General features: G+C 41.1%; 1 protein-coding gene across 5 annotated transcripts; it reads right to left on the bottom strand.

The window, feature by feature from the left end:
• Window positions 1-287: 287 nt before the first annotated feature.
• Window positions 288-12,413, bottom strand: dcp2 (decapping mRNA 2). Of its 5 annotated transcripts, XM_034546695.1 has the most exons (13): window positions 12,324-12,385; window positions 12,135-12,220; window positions 11,861-11,943; window positions 9,173-9,324; window positions 7,284-7,411; window positions 6,129-6,227; window positions 5,873-6,025; window positions 5,310-5,422; window positions 4,842-4,946; window positions 3,263-3,371; window positions 2,577-2,657; window positions 2,270-2,321; window positions 288-2,082 (listed from the first exon to the last, which is right to left on the bottom strand). In XM_034546695.1, the coding sequence occupies exons 3-13, from the start codon at window positions 11,926-11,928 to the stop codon at window positions 1,952-1,954; spliced, it is 1,191 nt and encodes a 396-aa protein (XP_034402586.1). In that variant the 5' UTR covers window positions 11,929-11,943; window positions 12,135-12,220; window positions 12,324-12,385; the 3' UTR covers window positions 288-1,951. The 5 variants fall into 5 exon arrangements, with proteins under 5 accessions (XP_034402586.1, XP_034402585.1, XP_034402583.1 ...); XM_034546694.1 differs by having other exon boundaries at window positions 12,135-12,413; XM_034546692.1 differs by having other exon boundaries at window positions 11,861-12,220; window positions 12,324-12,384.
• Window positions 12,414-21,440: the final 9,027 nt, after the last annotated feature.

The following is a 21,440-nucleotide window of genomic DNA, read 5'->3' as shown; positions in this document are numbered from 1 at the left end:
TTACAATCCTCTGGCAGAAAAATCTTATTCTAAGTGTTTATTCTTCCTTTAGAGCCTTTCTTGGAAATATGTAGGCAACTAAACAAGACTCATACAATCTGTTCACTTTTTCCTCTGCTTCTATGTTTGGTTTGTAATATGAATGTTATCCATTAATTATGTTCATCGTAAAAAAACACAAACCTAGACACAATCTGAGTCCTTCTCCAGGAATAATTACATCAACATGTTTGATATAGTGGTGATATAGTATTCAAAATTCATGTTAACAAGCAAACAGCCACAAGTGTAAAAAACAAACTTTATTAATGTTCACATTTTAAGTCAAAACATCATTAATGCCAATGGACAACTTGAGATCAGCATTTGTACAATGAATAACAAAGAAACCCCAGTGAGAATCACAAAAAGACATCTCAATGCATGTTTATGATATTACCTTGAGAAACTATAAATTGTGAGACTTTGAACACTTCTTAGTCTTATTTTCAGCTATAGTGGCTAGAAATCCCTTGATGTGGGCATTTGTCAGAGTAATTTGTATTCGTCATTGGTTGAGATTAACTGTTCACAGTAGACTAATGCATTGATCCTCCATCATGCCCCACAGCCTTAAAGTGTGCACGTTTTCATACCAGCCAAACACTGTAGAAGCTAAGAGGTGGACCATGAAGGATATGATTGAAACATTCTGGTCTAAGTAATTTCAACAGGAATTTAATCCTGTGAAACCTTAAGACAGACAAACACGAGTGGGATGTGGGTCAATGACTGGAAAATAACAATGTCTGGAAGTCTGTTGCTAAAAACTTTCCAATCAAACTATTTCATCAGTCATTTTCCTTCTAAAATGAAAATGTTGAAATCCAATTTTGACATATATGGTTTGAAAATGCACAATTACTCCCAAAATGAAACTTGAAATGAAAACTACACTGATCATTGTTTCAGTGTGAACCTGAGCACTACACTGTCACAATAAGAAAGATGAATGGGAAAATCTGCTATTTTCATAAAACTCTCTCATAATAGAGATATGCCCAAATCATCCCATTATGGAAATGTTAATTTTCATTAGGGACAAGTTTACATCCGTACATAATTTAAATTCATTTAATGATGTCCTTGTGTCAGTGATCAGTGATTTGTCTGGCCTTAATGGTTGATTTCCAAACATCTAATGAGTTCACCCTAATATTGGCAGCCATAGAATTAAATACAGCAGAACAACATGAATTTAATGACATTCAACTTGCAAAGACCGCTTGTTCTTCATTCCACAAGTCATTATCATATTACAAACTACATTCCTGGATAAAATCTTAATTATGGTAATAAAGCCAACAACACTGTAAATACATAAAGCCAATAATACTATTAATACCCACCTTTTTTAAGTTTTCAAAACATTTTTAGGACTCAATAGGAAGAATGGAGGAAATGAACAACACTTAAGTTATTACATCTTAAAATCAGTACATAAACTAAATGTAACATTGATTCACTGGCCAAATTCACTGAGGTACCACAACCAATTTTTTTTTTTTATGTTTCAGTCACCTCATATGTGCTTAAAATCCATTATGTTATCAAAATCTTTGATCTCTTGTCTTTAAACGACTAATGGTCTATGTGTTGTCTCCTGCATATTAACTTTCGAATTCCGTTAGGATTCTGCCTCAGACAGATGGAAGACAGTCCCGTTAGGTTACCATACCTTCTATATAGTCTGAAAGGTGAGGCAGCAAAGGCAAACCACTCCTGTGAAGCTTATTGGATGTGTTCAGGGACGGATGAGCAACTCCCCACTGTAAACGTGTGCTCACGACAAGCAGGCCAAGAAGGAAAAGGAAATGTTCAGTAACATCCTTGCCTAGTCTACAAGGTCAAAAGTCTCTGAGGCTATAGTTTCCTGCTGTTACAGGAGAGGCACAGTTCCTCATCAGCCATGTTAGTAGTCAAAGCATTTCATGATGGCGTCTCTGTCAAACTTGAAATTGAGGAAAGCCTTAGAGGACAGCAGGTCCTCGGAGTCTCTGCTGCGGACTATCTGCTGACCGTTGGAGCTGTGTGGAGCCACATCTGTAAAGAGAAATGTTCATTTACACGTCTCATTTGTGGGGGAGCTTAGCTTAGTTTACACATGGAAACTGTACAAACCATATATGAAGGAAAATAGTTGTAGTCATGATGCAAGAAATTATTCTGCCATTAATAGCATCTTGACTTGACAGTCTTCCTCAGGATATTAAAACTGAACAAACCATACCTCTCTCAAAACTGTCTTGCAGTCTTCTAGGTTGAAGTCTTTTATCTTCTTTCTGTAGAAATTGTACAAGAGTGCAATGCTTATAATTTACAGTGCAGCACAATGTAAAAGTTGATCATTTTCAAATTCTACATACAGTAGCTTTAAAATTGGTCCACTCGCAAAAAGTCTAATGGATTTTCAGGAATGTCAATTTCACTTTTTACGGTTTAACCCATTTTTATTTTTATCCCAAAAAAAAGAGGTCAAACATGTGGTCTTCTATACTAAAAACAGCAATCTGAAACAAATGTGGTTTTGCACTTACCAATATGGTTTTCACCTGTTGGTTGTTGGCTCCATAAGATGAGTCCTGACATTTCTTCCCATTGCTTTTCAAATTTGGGTTCTACAGAGCAAAAAAAAACACCTGCACTCAACCCAAAATGTTAACACAAGCTCCCGTCCCTCATCTCACAAAGATCAAACCTATTGGTGTGTTAAGGCAGTCCTCATCAACTCATAGTGTTCATTTCAAAAACCATACTATTTAGTATGCAAGAAAATATTGAGTATGTCCAAATACATAGTATTTAGAATGCCATATGCCAAGAATACAAGGATGTCCTGTGTGCAAGCCAGGATGCTTTTCTGTTTATTCTGACCACCCACTCTTTTGATAGATGACCAAAAGGGTAGTAGTAGTATGTCCTCCGCTTGGGGGTTCGATCCCAGACACAATTGTGGCCATACTTGATCTGGAAGTTATTATGGGGCTAAATGTTGAAAAATCATCAATCAGAGAAGTAACTCTATGTTGCGTTTCTTAAAATGTTGGGTTTGCTGAATGCCATGCTTTTTTAAATGTTGCGTTAGTTGAAATGTTATGTTTTCCTAAATGTCGTGTTTCTTGAAATGTGTCCCTCGGGTCCATCATAATTACTGCTAATAACAACTGTTGGTAACATGTAGCCTCATAGTTAACCGTTGCAGACTAATCCTATCTTTTCTAACCTGGTTGAGCTCATGCTGGTTCAGCTGCTCCAGAGCCTTCTGCTGTTTGTGTTTTGCCCAGCTGTCTCCTGGAAATGCATCAGTACCTGTGAGCCGGCGCGATTTTGACCTAAAAGATGGATGAAAAAAAAAGAATTATACAAGTTGATCTCTCATCTCCAACATAACCTGCTTCTCGGTAGGTTAGGTGTTCAGCATCAGTTACCATGGTGATCTACGAAGTGAACCTCTGTCGTGGGACTGAGAATCCAGAGTTAACCCTCAAGTTACCTCGCTGACCCTAAACCCTCTTCATTCATTTTTTATATATATATATATATATATATATATATATTTTTTTTTTTTTTTTTTTTTGCTTTACTGTTTTATAATTCAAAGTTTTTTTGCCATCAGCTGTGACCTGACATTCCACAAATGTACCAGCCAGAGTGGGAGTTCACGTGTTTGAAGAAACCAAAGTTGACCTATTACATCTGAACCTACGAGAAGAAAGGGTTTAAAAATATGCAACACAGAGACTATTGGACCAGACACAATATTATTACTATTATGATCACATTTGTATTACTGCTTTTATTATTATTATAGTATATCCACTGCTACTGTAGTAGTCATCATTGTTTTATTCTTATTGGTGTTACTACTGTTAGTACTACTCTCATTATATGTGTCATTTACATCATATGGATTGACTATCTTGTAGCTCTTTTATGTTCTACAGATGATTGTTCTGATGCGAGATCAGAGGATGTCGTATGTTGAACAGATTGAAAGTCCACCGAAGCTCAGAGATTGGTTACCTGGGTCCAGACCTTTGAATTGGCCCACACCGCCGAGTTTACTGGAGTGCAAGAAAGTTATTCTGTCGACAATCCTTTCTGATCTCAGGCAAAGAGATTTGGCAGGTTGCCTATTACCTGAGGTGTGATGCACGTTATTCTCAGCCAGAAGAGACAATGAAAATGATCTGCTGAGCGCTGACCGTCACAGTCTGTGCGGACACCGCGCACGTGCAAGCTCAACGACTTAGCCGTCACAGCGGTGAGGGAAGCCTGTACGTAACCACGGTCAGAGAGTAGAGAAAGTAAAACCTGTATGATGTAGTTAAGCAAATGTGGCAAGAAGATCTCTCTTGTAAATGGTAAATGGACTGCCCTTGTATTTCTCTTTTCTAGTCTTCCGACCACTCGAAGCTCTTTAACAATACTTGTCATCATTCACACACTGATGACAGGAGATACAATGCGAGGTGCCACCTGCCCATCAGGACTAACTAACCATTCATAGGGAGCCATTTGGGGTTAAGCGTCTTGCCAAAAGAGAAATCAACATGAACTAGCGGAGCCGGGGATTGAACCGCCGATCCTTTGATTAAAGGATGGCCCTACTCTACCACTGAGCCACAGTGTGAGCTAAAATCAAAGCTTGAATGTGGTTATCACTGTAATGATGGTATGACAAAATCCTCTTTGTGGAAGCAGTGATGAAACCGGTATACCTTTTGTTTCTCTGCAAAAATAAAAAGGAACCTTTGGCTTTCACTTGGGAACTGACTCTTGAGCAGTAATGGCGTCTTTACCGAGTGTTGTCTGAAGGTTTGCCCGGAGTGGTGCCGCTGTTTGCAAAGTCCTCATCGCTGTCTGTGGACTCTCCTTTTAGCCTGCTGATCCACTCTCGCAGCGGCCTATAAAAAGTGGAGCGGGAAGTGAGCTGTCAGTACCCGTCAGTTACTATAATAAAAACATTTTACAGTATTTTTCTTATTATTTTAACACTTAGGCAGCCACACACACACATTGTTATTTCAGATTAAACAAAGAAGATACAAGAGATTATGTAGGAATCTTTAGAGGTACTGGCGAACTTCGGACAGAGCCAGTCTTAGCTGAGCTAGGCTAATCACGTACGGACTCCAGATCTGTTCTTATTATGCAGACATCTTCTCTCCCCTCACTCTCAGAACTAAAGCAAATTTGTGGATATTCCTTTGATGCAAATATGTTACGGGATGATTCAAAGCTGCAAATAATTAATTCCACACACGCACCTTATGAATGGAATGGCCATGAAAAACCTGTTGGGGGCAAGTCCAAGTTTAGACTTTGGGGTCATGTCATTCCTGTGACATGGCAGCTTCTCAATAGGAAACCATTCAATGTTCTACAAGAAAAGAACAACAATACTTTGAAACGTTTCTGTTAGCAGACAACAGTTTGATTGCGGCTGATCATGAATACATTGTGGGCTGGAGGAGTTGATAGCATTTCCATTCAGTGTTGTTTTTTCTCCATCCACCCAAAGATGCACAAAGAGCATTGGCTGAATATCTTGTAAATAAGTGTTTGATTTCAATTTAAACCAGATTGCTTGTTAGTCTCATTTTCTTCTACCCGAGATCTTCCTCATTGTCAGTGTTTTGGTTCCTTTTGTAAAAAGGAACAAAAAATAAATAAGTTTCGTGAAATCTTAAGAAAAGAGGTAAAAATAAAACACCAAAGTACGGTTTACATTTTGTACTACCTTGTTGTTTTCAGTGTTAACTGTACAAATAAATGTAATTTTAAAGCTGGAAAAAATCTGATGAGAAAACAAGTACGAATAAAGTCCTACCCTGATCTCTTTCCTGGTTTTGGGATTGAACTTGGTATCCTTTGACACTCCTGGTATGATGTAGAGCCGTACCAGCTGGTCAGTGATTTTCTGCTCTATGTACCCGTCTTTACAGATGCGATCCTTGATGTCAAAGCCTGTCTCCTCCAACACCTGGAAAACAGCATTTTGATCTATGAAGTGCACACATTAGCTATTTATGGCTTTTAGTCCTTTCAGTTGGTCAAAGTTGAACTCCAAAGAACATGAGACTCACTTCACGAACTGCACAGTCATGAGGAGCTTCATCCTCATTCACTTTCCCCTTTGGAAAGCCCCAGCCGGACTTTGCAAGGTATCCCTGAACAAGCAGTGCCTGAAGAGAAAAGGAGCACCAGTTATCTGCAGCACATGTGGTGCTTTTACACCAAGTGGACACTGGTGATGGTGTGTCATGGTGTATCATATAAAAAAAGTTACGGATAGTTAATGAGTGCACTTTCTTTACAGCCTAATTTGAATGGACAGGTTTGGAGACGTTCTAGACTCACTAATCTGTACTGAAGATCCATCACAGTTTCACTTCCATTTTCCTTTTAGAGACATGTATTGATCATCTTAATGTTCAAATGTCATGCAATGATTATATCTTTGAAATTCTTTATCTCTGTTTGCAACGTGTCCAAAATGTATTGAGTTCATCACATAAAACAGCATGCGTCTGTAGGATGAGCCGTTTTAAGCTGTCTCCTTATTTTACAATTCACTAGGCCTTACGTGCACTCTGATTACCGAATGAGACATGACATGGCTGTCATATTCAGCTGAGCTTTAGTCCTTGGGATCCAGAGAATGTTAATATAGTGGCCTCATTATTAAGCTTAGCCTACAGCCTTAAGACTTATTTTGTTGTCGCTTCAGTGCTGCAAACAGCCAGCTACAGCAGCTCCGTATTAAAAATGACCCGTTATTGGTTTGGTATGGTAATGAGATTTGATGACAATAAGACAGATATAGAATGACACTACCCTTAAAAACTGAGCAGCAAACAATACAAATACATTTGACTCTAAAAAGACATGTGTACAACTGGAGAAATGTATAATTAAGGTCCATCTTTAATAGTCATTTATTATAAATTTATGAAATGAAGTCCTGGCTCTGTCTTCAAAATCTAAGCTAGGCAAAGGGGGGGGGATTAGTCTGTTCATGGGATTTGTTGAAAGAACACCAGCCTTATAGGGATTATTATAAGGAAGATCTCAGCAATTATGAAGCATGATCAAGTTATTTTTGGTGATGTTAGTACAATGTTGATATCCCGGATGGAAATGAATAAAAATACAAACATATAAACCAGAGACCTGCTTTAAATAACCTTATAAAGGCTGTCATGTAATGCTGCAGTGTACGAGTGTGAAAATAAACCCACGTTTTCCAGAGCTTCATCTAGAATGATTGCACCAAAGGTAGGAACACCCATCTTGTACTCCTTCCACTGTTCGAGGATTTTCTGAACATCCTCCCCATGAGGCAGCAGAAACGGACAGTGATGGAAAAGTTTGCAGTGGTCAAGGAAAATAGCATCTAGTGACATCTAACATGAGCACCACATCAGGCTTCCTGTTCTGAGGAACCTATAGAGGAGTGACCAAAAACCAAACTGCTGCAGCTCTCATCATTTCTTTAGGGTGGTTGTTAATACAACAAGAAAAAGTCTGAGGAAAAAATGCATTTGAAGGTTAAAAAAAGGCATGGTTTGGTATTCAGACCCCTTTAAATGTGTCACTCTTTGTTTCATTGCAGCCATTTGCTAAAATCAAAAACAGAAATGTTGAATTTTTTGCAAATTTATTAAAAAAGAAAAACTGAAATATCACATGGTCATAAGTATTCAGACCCTTTGCTGTGACACTCATATTTAACTCACATGCTGTCCATTTATTCTGATCCTCCTTGAGATGGTTCTACTCCTTCATTGGAGTCCATCTGTGTTTAATTAAACTGATTGGACTTGATTAGGAAAGGCACACACCTGTCTATATAAGACCGTACAGCGCATGTCAGAGCAAATGAGAATCATGAGGTTGAAGGAACTGCCATGGAGCTCAATTGTGGCAAGGCACAGATCTGGCCACGGTTACAAAGAATTTCTGCAGCACTCAAGGTTCCTAAGAGCACAGTGGCCTCCATAATCCTTAAATGGAAGAAGTTTGGGACGACCAGCAAAACTGAGCAATCGTGGGAGAAGAGCCTTGGTGAGAGAGTTAAAGAAGAACCCAAAGATCACTGTGGCTAAGCTCCAGAGATGGAGGGAGATGGGAGAAAGTTCCACAAAGTCAACTATCACTGCAGCCCTCCACCAGTCGGGGCTTTATGGCAGAGTGGCCTGACGGAAGCCTCTCCTCAGTGCAAGACATATGAAAGCCTGCATAGAGTTTGCCAAAAAACACACAAAGGACTCCCAGACTATGAGAAATAAGATTTTCTGGTTTGATGATACCAAGATTGAACTTTTTGGCGTTAATTCTAAGCGGTATGTGTGGAGAAAACCAGGCACTGCTCATCACCTGCCCAATACAATCCCAACAGTGAAACATGGTGGTGGCAGCATCATGCTATGGGGGTGTTTTTCAGCTGCAAGGACAGGACGACTGGTTGCAATTGAAGGAAAGATGAATGCGGGCAAGTACAGTGATATCCTGGAAGAAAACCTCTTCCATAGTGCTCTGGACCTCAGACTGGGCCAAAGGTTCACCTTCCAACAAGACAATGACCCTAAGCACACAGCTAAAATAACAGGAGTGGCTTCGGAACAACTCTGTGACCATTCTTGACTGGCCCAGCCAGAGCCCTGACCTAAACCCAATTGAGCATCTCTGGAGAGACCTGAAAATGTCTGTCCACCAACGTTCACCATCCAACCTGACTGAACTGGAGAGGATCTGCAAGAAAGAATGGCAGAGGATCCCCAAATCCAGTGAAAAACTTGTTTCATCATTCCCAAGAAGACTCATGGCTGTACTAGCTCAAAAGGGTGCTTCTACTCAATACTGAGCAAAGGGTCTGAATACTTATGACAATGTGATATTTCAGTTTTATTATTTTTTTATGAATTTGCAAACATTTCTACATTTCTGTTTTTTTCTGTCAAGATGGGGTGCTGAGTAAAATGAAGTTTTGATTTTAGCGAATGGCTGCAATGAAACAGAGTGAACAACTTTAAGGGGTCTGAATACTTTCCATACCCACTGTATGTGCAGAACCGTGGTCATAAATTAAAAACATTATAAGGTAATTTAACATCACATGTAAGGATATCTGCTTTGGCGAAGTCTCTTATCCCACAGTGAGGAGCTCCTGGAGTGTTCTGCATGCAGAAGTCGAGGTAGAACCAGTGGGCCAGCTCGATCTGGAAGCACACCCGGATCGCGTTGTCCCTCTCCTCACTGGGGATGTGCAGGATGAACCGGCTGCAGAGACACAGGAGAGATGGGATTAAAGAGGATCTCCGTTAAAGAAATTAGCTGTGGGCTCCTGTTGAGCCCCCACAAGTGTTACGCCTAGGATGGGCACACTAGAGAGAGACTAAAACAACTACGGTTGTTACCGTTAGTGCAATAGAGTAAAAAGCCACAAATGTTGTTGTAAACATTACTGTTGCAGCTCGAGAAACAATATTTAATTATTTAAAAGTTATAAATCCTGTTCTGAATTTAGTCTTTTATTTCTTTATAATATATTAAAAAGCAATAGTAATGAGAAAGAACCAAGAAGAATAGTCATACAATCCTAACAATATTCATATCCAATTTTCTTGTTATGGTATAAATGCAGATTATAATCTGATCATAAAAATACAATATATGCATAGTTTGATACACCCCACAACTCAGTGTAACCTAGAAGTGTTGATTTAAGTGTTTTAAAATTGTGACAAGATAGTTGATTTAAAAGATGATCAAAAACATAAAAAACATGCTCGTCCAGTTTAACCCTTTTATCAAAGCTTCTCAGGGAATGAGGGCTGAGGCTGCAGTACAACAAAGAAGAGAGAATATCTAATCCATCAGTTTCCAGCACTTTTCAACAACTGCAATGTAACGGCCTAGTTTGACAGCAAGTTTAACTGATTATTGAAAGTATTTCCAAGTTATAACAACGGTTATTTACATGATCTGCGTTTGTCGGTCAGGATTGTTTGTTCTTGTGAACGGCCAAATGGTGAGTCACTTTAAATGTTGCCGCCGCAAGGAATTGTGGGGCGGAATTATCTCCTTTCCTTTCGAAAAGGAAGAAGTGTTTCCTATGCTAAAGGCCCTAAGTAAGGAAGCATTGAAGCTCCTTTCCTTTGCATTTAGAGAATTTGGACAGCTCTTATCATGGCGGCCAGTTAGATACTTCCGGGTAATTTCACTCAGATAGGAACTTTCCTGAGCAAAAATCACTAATAATCACTATACAAGTAAAGCCGATGCGGAAGTGTCTTCTGACTTGCATTCTTTGTACTGACCAGCAGGGGCGCCGACTGGTTGCAAAAAGTAGTCGGAGTGTATAGAAGTCTATGAAAATAAATGACTCAGTAAACATTGGTTTATGGTTGCAATCGCTAGTTTTAAGTCTTCTTCATTACAGCATGATGTTCATTTAGTAAATGATGGTCCATATAGAGTCAAATAGACCATAAAGCAGGGTATTCTTTGGGGCTTACTGTGATTGATACGTCTCTACCAGAGTTGTATGGCTGTCTGTATGTAACTCCTCCTCAGTCCAGATATGGTCACTTCCGTTCACTGGTTGCAAAAACCACATGGCGACAGCGAAATTGCCAAATCTAAGGCTTTAAAACGGCAGTCCACAAACTAATGGGTGACAACCACGACTACTACCTCCACTTCTTATACGCAGTGTATGGATTGGACTGTAAGCTTAGTTTATACTTCGCTCACATGTTTTAGAAACAAGAAAACTTTAAAATCTTAATTTGAGTGAACATTTTGCATCCAAAGCAAATTGTTTACAGAATAACACACCTTAATTTCTTTATAATTAATGTAATACTTGATTTGTTTCTTAACAGGGCTTCTACAAAGACAATACAGTATCCCCCCTCGGCCTTGTGTAGATTAGTTTATGACTTGTGCCAGTTCCACCTACAGTCTGTGTGGGCATATCTCTGGGTTACACTCGTTTTTTTTAATTATTCCTCCCAGTACTTTTTGTTTGCTCGCCCCCTGGTGGTTCGGAGTATAGACGCCTCCGTACATACTCGGAGCTCGCGCGCCGTCTGCGGAGGCTCGAGCTATGGCGCCAAGCGCGAGCATAAACAAGCTTAACACCTGGAAGTCAAACTTCTTTACTTCATGCTCCTCTGAGCAACTCTCATGTTGCTCTATCCGGTTATCTCTATACTCGACTGCCTACACTCACCTCGAGCATGTGGGACCGGAAGCATAGAAAACATGTCGGCCATATTATCTGCCGAGAGAATAGTTTTTGTTTCTGTTGTATACGTTCCTTATGATGACAATATATATAATTTTTAAAACACTACAGGCATGTACTTTTGTTTTGGTTTTGTTTGGCATGGGCTACAACAGAATTTCGTTGTGCATCCATGTGTCGCATAAATTACACCTTCACTAGTGAGAACACAAAGGACAAACGTATTTGTTTGGCTTTTATTTTATTTAAATGTGCTCTTTCTTGCTAAAACCTATGGAGCTCGCCACCTGGCTCGACTTTACAAACACACTGTACATGTGCTGTCGCTTCGTGATCATGGCAGAACTTTGTGTTGTTAAACAACATGTTTTAGCCCTGTGATTCCCTGGAGACCCGTCCAGGGGAACCGTGCCTTCTCCCAGGGTCAGTTGGTATAAGCGGTTAAAGATGATGGATGGATGTTAGAACAAATACAAAAGCTTATAGCGTGAAAGCATCAACACAGCTGCAAACTCGTCATGCACCGCAAAGAGCACTATGGTTGGTATTTAAGCGTTCAGATACCTGCAAAGGTCGTCCAGTACGCCAGTGGGGATCTCCACTCTTTTAGTTTCCATGTTGGTTGAAAACATCCCGTCTCAGAGCATCTGGGTGTTAAAGCCATAAGAGCAGCCAGCTACATCAGCGTGTCCTCCTCGGTGCATTCCGGAGACTGTGCCGAAACCCCCGCTTTACTTTAGCTCGTGAAAAGTAACGAGGACCAAATAAAAACACCTCTCGCTCGTCCAACAGAGACCAGACGGACTCGCGTTGTTTATGTAGCGTTCAAGTCACGTACCATGGTGGTAGAGCTGGAACCGGATGGAACACACTCTCAATGCCTCGCGAATAATCACGTCATCGACGTAGTTTACAGAGCTGTTCCTGTGAGGAAAAATAGGTTGGTTGTGTGAGGATCAAATGGCTGCGCACTGTCATTATAATATTACATCAATTAAATGTGGGTTTGATGAATTTAACAGCGAACTTGTCATTTCAGTTTTCAGGCACTTCCATATTATTTATGGACAAATCGCAACTGGTGGGGCTTTCAGTGCATTAGTGCAGCACTACTTAAGACCGGAAGTTATGGGGAGTTGGACGGCGGTGGAAAATAACCAGACGAAACACTATTGGATCATCCTTATGTCTGTCAATTGACGGGGGGAGGAATTTCATAGGCTCGTTTTGAGATGAGTCCTGCCCAGAATTGATACAAACTGGTTCGATTTGATCCCGATTAGCTCTGAGGTCATACACACGTGGTCAATGATAACCTCACGAGAGCGAGTTGGCCGCAGTTTTTAGAGCCAGGCGCCGCAATAACTCTCCACCGACTGCGTGACCCAATGCATGATGGGAAAAGTTTGAATGTCGCCTATTTATGCAACAGCAAAGTGTTTTTACAGGCAGACATAAAAAGAACGAAGGATAGCATACACTACAACTACACGCAATTTAATGCATTTCAACATAAATAAATATTTACAAACGCACAAATAAATCCGAACAAGGTCTGAACACTACAAGTAGCCTACAGATCAGATCAAATTAATTCTGTACACATGACATCTATTGCTTCTGTCCATCCGGGGAGAGGGATCCTCTTCTGTTGCTCTCCTGAAGGTTTCTTCCCTTTTGTCCCAGTGAAAGTTTTTTTTTCTGTTTTTTGGGAAGTTTTTCCTGATCCGATGTGAGGTCCTCGTGTAACGGGCCAAATTAACCCCTACCCAGAGTATACCCGGGTATTGGGTATACTTTGGCCCAGGCAAGAGTATACCCTGTGGATAAACTGTCCTAGGCCAAACTATACCCGGAGGGGTAAAATAGCCTAGGCCATACTATACCCCTCCAGGCCAGAGTATACCCCAGGGGATAAACTGTCCTAGGCCAAACTATACTGTACCGCAATTTATGTCATTTTCGTTGTGTCATGAGGTTGAAATTTGAGTAATAATAACAATGTTAGTATTGGTGTAGCAAGCTAGAGTGTTTAACCTTTTAAAACCAACAGATTTGTTAGGCCTCTGCTTGAAATAACATACCCAAATTAAAAGATGTGTATCTCTTCTACCACAAGGGCTATTTGAATAATTCTGGTGTTATAATTAAAGTAAACACTTGTGAGAATACTTAAGTTGTGGAAATATCAGCCTATATATTACTGGTTAAGATGAAATGACACACAGCACAAATTAAAAAAGTTACAGGTTTGCCTTGTAAAAAGCACTTTTTATTATGATTATCTCTTTGGAATAATGCAGCTGAATGGTTTAAGCTTCCTCAGAATCCTAGCACAATATATGAACACTATCTCTGCAAAGTTTGACTTTGAAAAAGTGAAGCGGGACAAAATTAGAACCTTGTTCTAGACGAGTTTAGACGAGGTCTCGAAAATGGGCATTTGGGCACATTGGCCACCATCTGTGCCATTTGGGTTTTCTCATGTACCAGAATATATATCTCACTTAAAAAAAGAAGAAGCTTTTTCTTCATCTAATTAAAAGGTAAGCCAAATTTGCGGACTGTAAAGCGATGAAGTGATTTGTGTTGCTGTGTTCTTTTGCTTGGATCTCGGTGATAGTTTGGTGTAGAGGGATTTAAAAAATATGTTTGGAATCTGTGTTGAATCCTCTTGCTTTCTGGTGTCTATGGTGGTATGGTTTGGATTATTCTTCCCATCATCCATGTGTTTCGTGGTGACAAACTGTCAACTACTAGCACCACATCTCCATGCTTGAAGTTCCTCTTCAACCTTGACCACTTGCCGCTCCTGGATGAGAGGTAAGTATTCTCGAGTCCATCTACTCCAAAACAGATCTGCGAGATACTGTACTTGCCTCCAGCGTCTCCTTGCGTACTGATCGTCCTTGTTGAATGTTCCCGGTGGCATGTTGGGTTGTACTTTCATCAGCAGTAGATGATTGAGCGCATGATGGAAACCTGGCCTCTTCTACTTATGAAACGGCATATAGCGTTGATGCAAGAGCTGGTGTCAAGATTGTCTGCTATCTCTATATGCACTGCTCTAATGGTGAGGGAAGGTAAACATTACACCATACCTTTTGACAATGCTCCAGCCCCGTTTGGCTTCAAAGGGACCAAAATAATCTACGCCTACATTGGTAAATGGTGGCGATCTTCCGGTAGATTGGCCATGTCTTTTGCTCTCCTACTCTGCCTTTGACCCTCCTGCAGACTGTGCATCTTGACATACGTTTTCTGATGGCTAAAGGTTGCTTGCGGAATCCAAAACTGTTGTCTTAAGTGTGACAACATATAGTTGCGCCCACAATCTCCAGTCTTTTCATGAAGATCAAGCAAAATGAGGAAGGCAACTCTGGAGTCTTTTGACAGAATTGCTGGGTGTTTGGCACTGTCTGTCATAGTGGATTTATCCAGCCGTCCTCCAACTCTTAAGATGCTGTCTTGCAAAGTGGGATGAAGCTTGTATAGCTGACTATTCTTCTTGACAGACCTACCACCGTAGCGGACCTTCACTTCATCAGGAAACTACTGTTTCTGACTATGTCGAATGATTTCAACTTCTGCAGCCAACAACTGTTCCCAGCTCAGTGTTTTCTTTTCCATGTCAGATTTGACCTTTTTCATTTGTTGCTGCATAAGTAATTTCAGTCTTTCTGGGTTTTTTTTGGACCTGACTGATGGAGGGCTATAATTCTTTTCTTTTGTGCTTCAGGTGGATCAGAGTTTCCTTGACTCTCAAAATCCAAGCAATTGCTCTCTTCAGCCTGTCCAAACTTGAGTAGTACTGAAGCAGTTTGTTCACAGGGTCAGCACCTTCCTCAGCTAGGATTTTACACACAGCACGTTCCTAACCTCTGGATCTTGCATGTCGTGCTTCTCATTATCTGGTCTCTGTGGCCATTCACTTTCTGGCCACAACAGAAACTGTGGTCCTTTTATCCACATGTCATCTTCTATGAAGCTCTTAACTTTCATGCCTCTGGTGGCTTGATCAGCAGGATTTTGTGATGTTCTGACATACCTTCACTGTGACGGTTTGGTAGCCTCTTGAATGAGAGTAATCCTGTTTGCCACAAAAGTTTTGAAGCGAGCCGTCCGATTGTCAGCCCAGAAGATGGATGGCTGAAGTGGAATTTGCAATTCTTCTTGTAGCATTTTGTCCACCTTAACTGCGATGACTGCTGCAGTTAATTCGAGTCTTGGTATAGTGACCTGTTTAAGCGGGGCCACTCTTGACTTCCCCATCACAAAGGAACAGTGGGTTTTGTCTTGCTCATTTACCAGCACAATACTGTGCCATAGGCATTCTCGCTGACATCAGAACAATTATGCAACTGTGCTTCTATTTCCTGTCCAAATTCCATAGGCTTAACACACCAATCTATACAGAAGTCTGAGAGGTGCATGAGGTCTTCCAGCCATTTGCACCATTGGTTGGCTTTACAAACACTGATTTCTTCATCCCATTCTTGCTTTTCTTTACAAAGATCTCTTAACAGAAACTTGGCAGGTAATATGAGTAGAGCAAGAAAGTCAAGAGGGTCATAGATATAGTTTATGACAGAGGTATATGCAGTAATGTCCATCCACAAACTTTGTTGTCTTTTGTACTGAGTGCTTAAACTGCTTGTCCTCTTGCGACATCTTTTCCTTGTCATCGTAGCGGCGTTCTGGAAGGTCTGTGTTGTACTGCTGAACCATTAGCTGTTCTAGTTCCAACACTGAAATTCGGTTGACGCTGTAATGAGCTGACTCCCTCTTTGAATCCGTAGTCTCATTCTTTGCGGGTCCACACACCATCCAGCCCAAAACAGTCTTCACAGCGTAAGGCCCATCACCCTTACTATTAATTATCTGCCACGGCTCCATTGCCTTTGGGTTATTTGCTCCAATGAGAAGGCCTACATCAGCGTCAATGTGTGGTAAGGTTACTTCATGCAGATACGGCCACTTTTGCAGATGTTGTTGAATTGGAATGTTTTCCTTTTGAACCGGGATACTGCTGAGACTTTGGGCAGCTGAACGTACCTTGTGTCAGAACGTGGCTGTACTTCCGGGATCCATAAACGCATATGTCTCTATACACCTTCCACCTTTACAGGATCTCACTTTCACCGGCACAATCAATAGCATGCACTCTGTGTTCCCTGTCCCAGCATAGCCAACTATTTGTTGGCTATTACTATATCTGTTTAACAGAGTTCTGGGCTCCTGAGACCTCTTCGTTGACGCTTTTATCCAAAGCGACTTACAATCATGTTACATTCATACACTGTAGACACAGCTACAGGGAAAAATGCAGGTTTACGTGGCTTGCTCAAGGACACATCGACTAGGGCGGGGATTGAACCACCAACCCCCAGATTGAAAGACAGACCTGCTAACCACTGACCCACAGTCGCCCTCACTTGCCACTATACAGTATATGAAATATCTTTGTTGGCTTCTTTCGCTATGTGAAGGATGTCTGGGTGTTTCTGTGAGCATGGTGTGCACACCATCCTCTTCTTGCACGTTTTGCTAAGATGTCCTTGTGTTAAACATCCAAAACATATTCCCTTGGCTTTCAGGAATTCAATACGATCCTTGTGTGCTAACCCTTTAATCTTGATGCAAGACTCCAATGTGTGATTCTTTTGACAGAAAAGACACAGTGGTACGAAGGCATTAGCAAATTTAACTGGGTTGGCCTGCCAAGGTGTTGTATCCGTCCTTCTCCTCCCCATCGGCAGCGAAGCTGCTTCCTTTCATTCCAGTTTTGAAAAGTTTCTCCTTTTTCCTTGCGTTTGCTGACTGTAGATGTGTGTCTGTCTGTCCTGGAGGTCTCCAAAGAGTGGGTCGATAGCAATCTTTGCTTGACGATCAATAAAGTTAACAAGATCAGCAAATCTTGCTCTGTGTCTTCTACTTTCCTTGAGGTCAAATGTTACATTGCGCCATCTCTCTCTCATTTTATATGGCAATTTGGATAACACAATTCTCATATTTGTGGGGTTATCCATCTCCTCCATGAACTCGACATCTTCCATTGTATTACATCCAGTCAGAAAAATAGCATAAGTATTCAGGGCTTTCCCATCTTCAGATTTGATTTGTGGCCACCTTAAGGCCTTGTCAATGTAAGCGCTTTCTATCATCAGCTCATCTCCATAGTTCTTCTGAAGCAGTCGTTTTGCTTCCTTGAACCCTCTGCTTGATGGCATGTGCTCACAGCTACGTACAAGTTCCTGCGGCTCTCCTGCAGTGTATTGTTGCAAGTAGTACAGTTTGTCATGACCACTATGAGTTTTCTGTTCAAAAGTTCTGATAAAAGATTTGTAGGTAAGTGGATCACCCTTGAAAACGGTAATCTCTTTAACTGGTAGCTGAGCTTGTTTCTGATGGTTAACCAACATTTCTGTGAGCAGATTTTGTTTTTGCATTACTTGAAGAATGTCATTACTGCTTCTGTCCCGCTGTTGTCTCTCAGGGTTGTCTGTCTGCCTTGGCCTAACAGTTTGTGGCTCTGAAGATTGCTGCAGCCAGGTTGGAACTGTACCTCCATGTGCAGCTGTGCTAGTGTGTGAGAAAAGTCTTTGCTCCTCCCCCTTCACTTAAAATTGTTTTAAGTGTGAGTGAAGATAGCTGTTCATGCCATCCTCTGATCTCTCATAGTCTTTAAGTACTTTTACTTGAGCTCTTTTTTCAACGATTGTTGCTTCCAAAGTCAGTCTTTCCAGCTTGGCTTTAATATGCGCCTCCTCCAACTCAAGCTCCTGCTTCTTCTGTAAAACTGTGGTGCGTTCCACCAGGCCAGCTAACTTTGCTTCTTCAGAAGCACAAACTGATGACCTGCCGGACCAGGCAGATAAACTTGTCACTTGTGAAGCACTATCCTCAGGTTCCACATCCTCTTCAACTTCATCTTGATCCTCTATGTCCTCATCAGCAGCAGATGTACTTTCTTTGCTTATTTCTTTTTCACTCAAAGCACACATCCATTGTTCCGCTTCTTCTGCATCTACTTCTTCTTCAGGCAGAAGATCTGCTATTTGTCCACTGATATTTTTAACCTCACTGAGTGTTGAAATCCTTATTTACTTTTGCACTTTTTGCAGATTGCCAGCATCACTCATTAAACTTTCAATTTATTTTCGTTTTCCAGTTATCCGAGCTAATACTTCTCTCCTGGTTCCAATGAGCCTGCAGCTTCTCCTCCAATGCTTTCTCAGTTAACTTTCTGGTTCTCTTAGATTCCATTTGTTCAGCATTATTTATCTCATTATCTTCAGCCATCATATTAATAAATCAATGCGCAAATTGCGTGCAAACGTTCAATAAAATATCTCCACCTTTCTCATCAGACATGTACATCACAACTTCTGAAACACGCAGAGACTTCAGTGGCTCTTAATACTGCGGTGCGCTGTCTGGTTTCATGAGAAGTCCTTAACAAAGCGAGCATTATGGATCATATTAACATCAATCTTCATTAACGCCAGAGAAACTGACAGTCCATCTTCATAAGTCCGACACCGTAAACGGTTCTCCAGTCCTTTATTTACCGTGTCCGACGTTTTCGCTCGGTCAAAAGCACCGCGGCGCAGCGCTCCGAGCTTTTTATGATCATACGTTATGTTACGGTAGAAAAACGATGTGCTCTAGTGCCTAATGCAGCTCATTGCTTTGCGCCTGCTGCTGTCATGACGTCATTAAATCTCCGTCCAGGGAGCACCTGTCATTAACATAAATTGTTCCGTAATTTAGAAAGTAAATTATAAACTTTCCTGAAATTCTGATTTACCAAATAATACACTTGTGGCTCTTACAATATAGTTGCTGCCACTGATCATTTCTCCAAGTGGACTGAAGCAACAGCTGTTCCAGATAAGAGTGCCAAGTCAGTAGCACATTTGTTGTACTCTGTTATTTGCTGCCTTGGCTGTATGGACACTCTGATTAGCAACCAGGGACGAGAGTTTGTGAACTCGATCATCGACAACCTGATGGAGCATTTTCAAACAGATCACTGCATTTCATCTGGTACCACCCTCAAACAAATGGCCAATGGGAATGTGACAATCAAACACTCAAATAATCTTTTAGTAAGCTTGTCAATGACCAAAGGAACAACTGGGACCAGTTCATCCCTGGTGTTCTGTTTGCCTATCACACATCTGTGCATGCCTCAATCAGGTGCACTCCATTTGAGGTCATGTATGGACGGAAGGCCAAGCTTCCTATGGACCTCAACCCTCAGAAGATAACACTGTGGACCCTGTGCCCCTTTCAGATGATGCCAATCCTGATGTGCTGGATACACTAACAACCATCCACAAAGATCAAAGATTACTACCACACTTCCCAGGAGTGTTACACATTAAAATAAAAGCACATACACAAAACATAATGCAATTGTAACATAATGTAATAAAAGTCATAACGTCCTGAAACTTCAACTTCTAAGACTAGCAAGTCCTCGCTACAATATCAATGTTCAAAGTTAAACACTGATAACATCAAAATGATCATGCTTGTTTTCAAGATAAAGTGCATGTTCTGTTGATGACTGCAGATTGAAGCTTGCGGGATAGGTCAACCAATCCATGGAGTCACCGACTTTTGTGTGGATGACGATGTCACAACTCAACAGATTCACTGTAGCCATGATCTCTGCATCAGTTGCCCAGACTCCATCACGAGAGATGCCAGAGGTGTTCACATATTCATTCACATTTTGGTTCAAGTAGTCCTGTAGATTTTTTGTCAAGTCAGTGTTCATGTGGTGGACAACTTTATGAGAAGGGAGTGGTTGTCCTCTGTTCCTGTCAGGATGTAGCTGATGGCCCGGAAGTAGCTGTTCCCATCACCTTTGGTTTTATATGTACGCTGTGGTTGTCCAAAGTCCTTTGTGCGTCCACAGTACACAACCTTACCAAACGTAAGGCCAAGAGTGGTGCTAAGATACTTCCTTCCTGAACTTGGAAGTGGGTTGAAAGTCTTGGTCTTCTTGTGTTTCTGTGAGATGTTCTGTAGATGTCATCATTGTCTGGATGTTTTGAGGTTGTTATCAGTGTTTCACTTTGAACATTGATATTGTAGAGAGGACTTGCTACTCTTAGAAGTTGAAGTTTCAGGACGTAGTAATCTTTGATCTTTATGGAAGTCTAATATTTGTTCTGTTTTTTGTTTGAAGTAATAAAAGTCTATGTTTTAGAGTTTTAAGTCAGTTAGCTTTCTCACTTAACTTACCTGACAAAGCCAAACACCCAATAAAATGTTGAAAAATTAAGTAATTCTTGTGCATATCACTCAACACTATCATGGGGGTATGTTCTGGCCTGAGGGGTATGAATTGGCCAAGGCCATAATATACCTGGGGTATAATCTAGCGTAGGCCCCTTTAACCCCAGGTATAGTCCGGACTGGGGGTATACTATTGCCTGTGTAGTGTCACGGGCTGTCGCTAGGACAGGCTAGCCTGGGGCGGTGCAAAGAGAGAGATGAACACAGGCACGTCCAAGGGTATTTAACAAAAAGTCCAGGTTTATTTCCCATCCCACCAGCAAGGTAACATCCAAAAACAACAAAGTATCAAAAAAAAGGTCCAGTTAGGTAACACAAAACATCCCGGAGGAGAAAGTGGTTAATTAACCAAACAAAAACTCAATCCTGGTGAATCCAGGCTACGAGGTCCTCTCCCTTGTTGTCCTCTTCCAGGTGCTCGTGGGTTCACCTTCCGCTCTCCTTTCTCCTTCCCAGGTGCTCTCCCTTAAGTCTCCCAGCCCTGCCTCAATCAGGTGCCTTAAGCAGCTGCAGCTGGGTGAGCGGTGAGGCAGGCTGGGAGATGTAGTTTTTGCACTGGTGGCCACTCTGTAGCGTCCCTCCACTACCTGTCCCCTTGTGATGCCACACCTGTTACACCGGGACATGTCGTATGTGTATAGATTGTAAAGCACTCTGAAGCAAATTTGTAATTCTGGGCTATACAAAATAAACTGAATTGAATTGAATAGTATACAGCTGTTTCTTTGATTTCCAGTGTATTCTTTGAAGACAGCTGAAAACTCTCAAATTGACTTCAGTTTTTTGTCATCGCCCCCTGATGCTGCCGCCTGCTCTCGTCTACTTTCCAGAT

The sequence above is a fragment of the Cyclopterus lumpus genome, chromosome 12 (assembly GCF_009769545.1).
Source record: "Cyclopterus lumpus isolate fCycLum1 chromosome 12, fCycLum1.pri, whole genome shotgun sequence".
Lineage (NCBI taxonomy): Eukaryota > Metazoa > Chordata > Actinopteri > Perciformes > Cyclopteridae > Cyclopterus > Cyclopterus lumpus.
The sequence above is the reverse complement of the archived record's forward strand: the minus strand, read 5'-3'. Positions and strand labels throughout refer to the sequence as shown.

What these genes read in the sequence shown, in the direction of transcription:
- dcp2 (XM_034546691.1), bottom strand. Translation starts at nt 11,928, where the DNA reads ATGTTTTCAACCAACATGGAAACTAAAAGAGTGGAGATCCCCACTGGC. An exon ending in GTACTGGACGACCTTTGCAG is followed by an intron (nt 9,325 to 11,860) that starts GTATCTGAACGC and finishes GTGTCTCTGCAG; the next exon opens with CCGGTTCATCCTGCACATCC. An exon ending in AAACCTTCAGACAACACTCG is followed by an intron (nt 3,372 to 4,841) that starts GTAAAGACGCCA and finishes TCCATCTTTTAG; the next exon opens with GTCAAAATCGCGCCGGCTCA.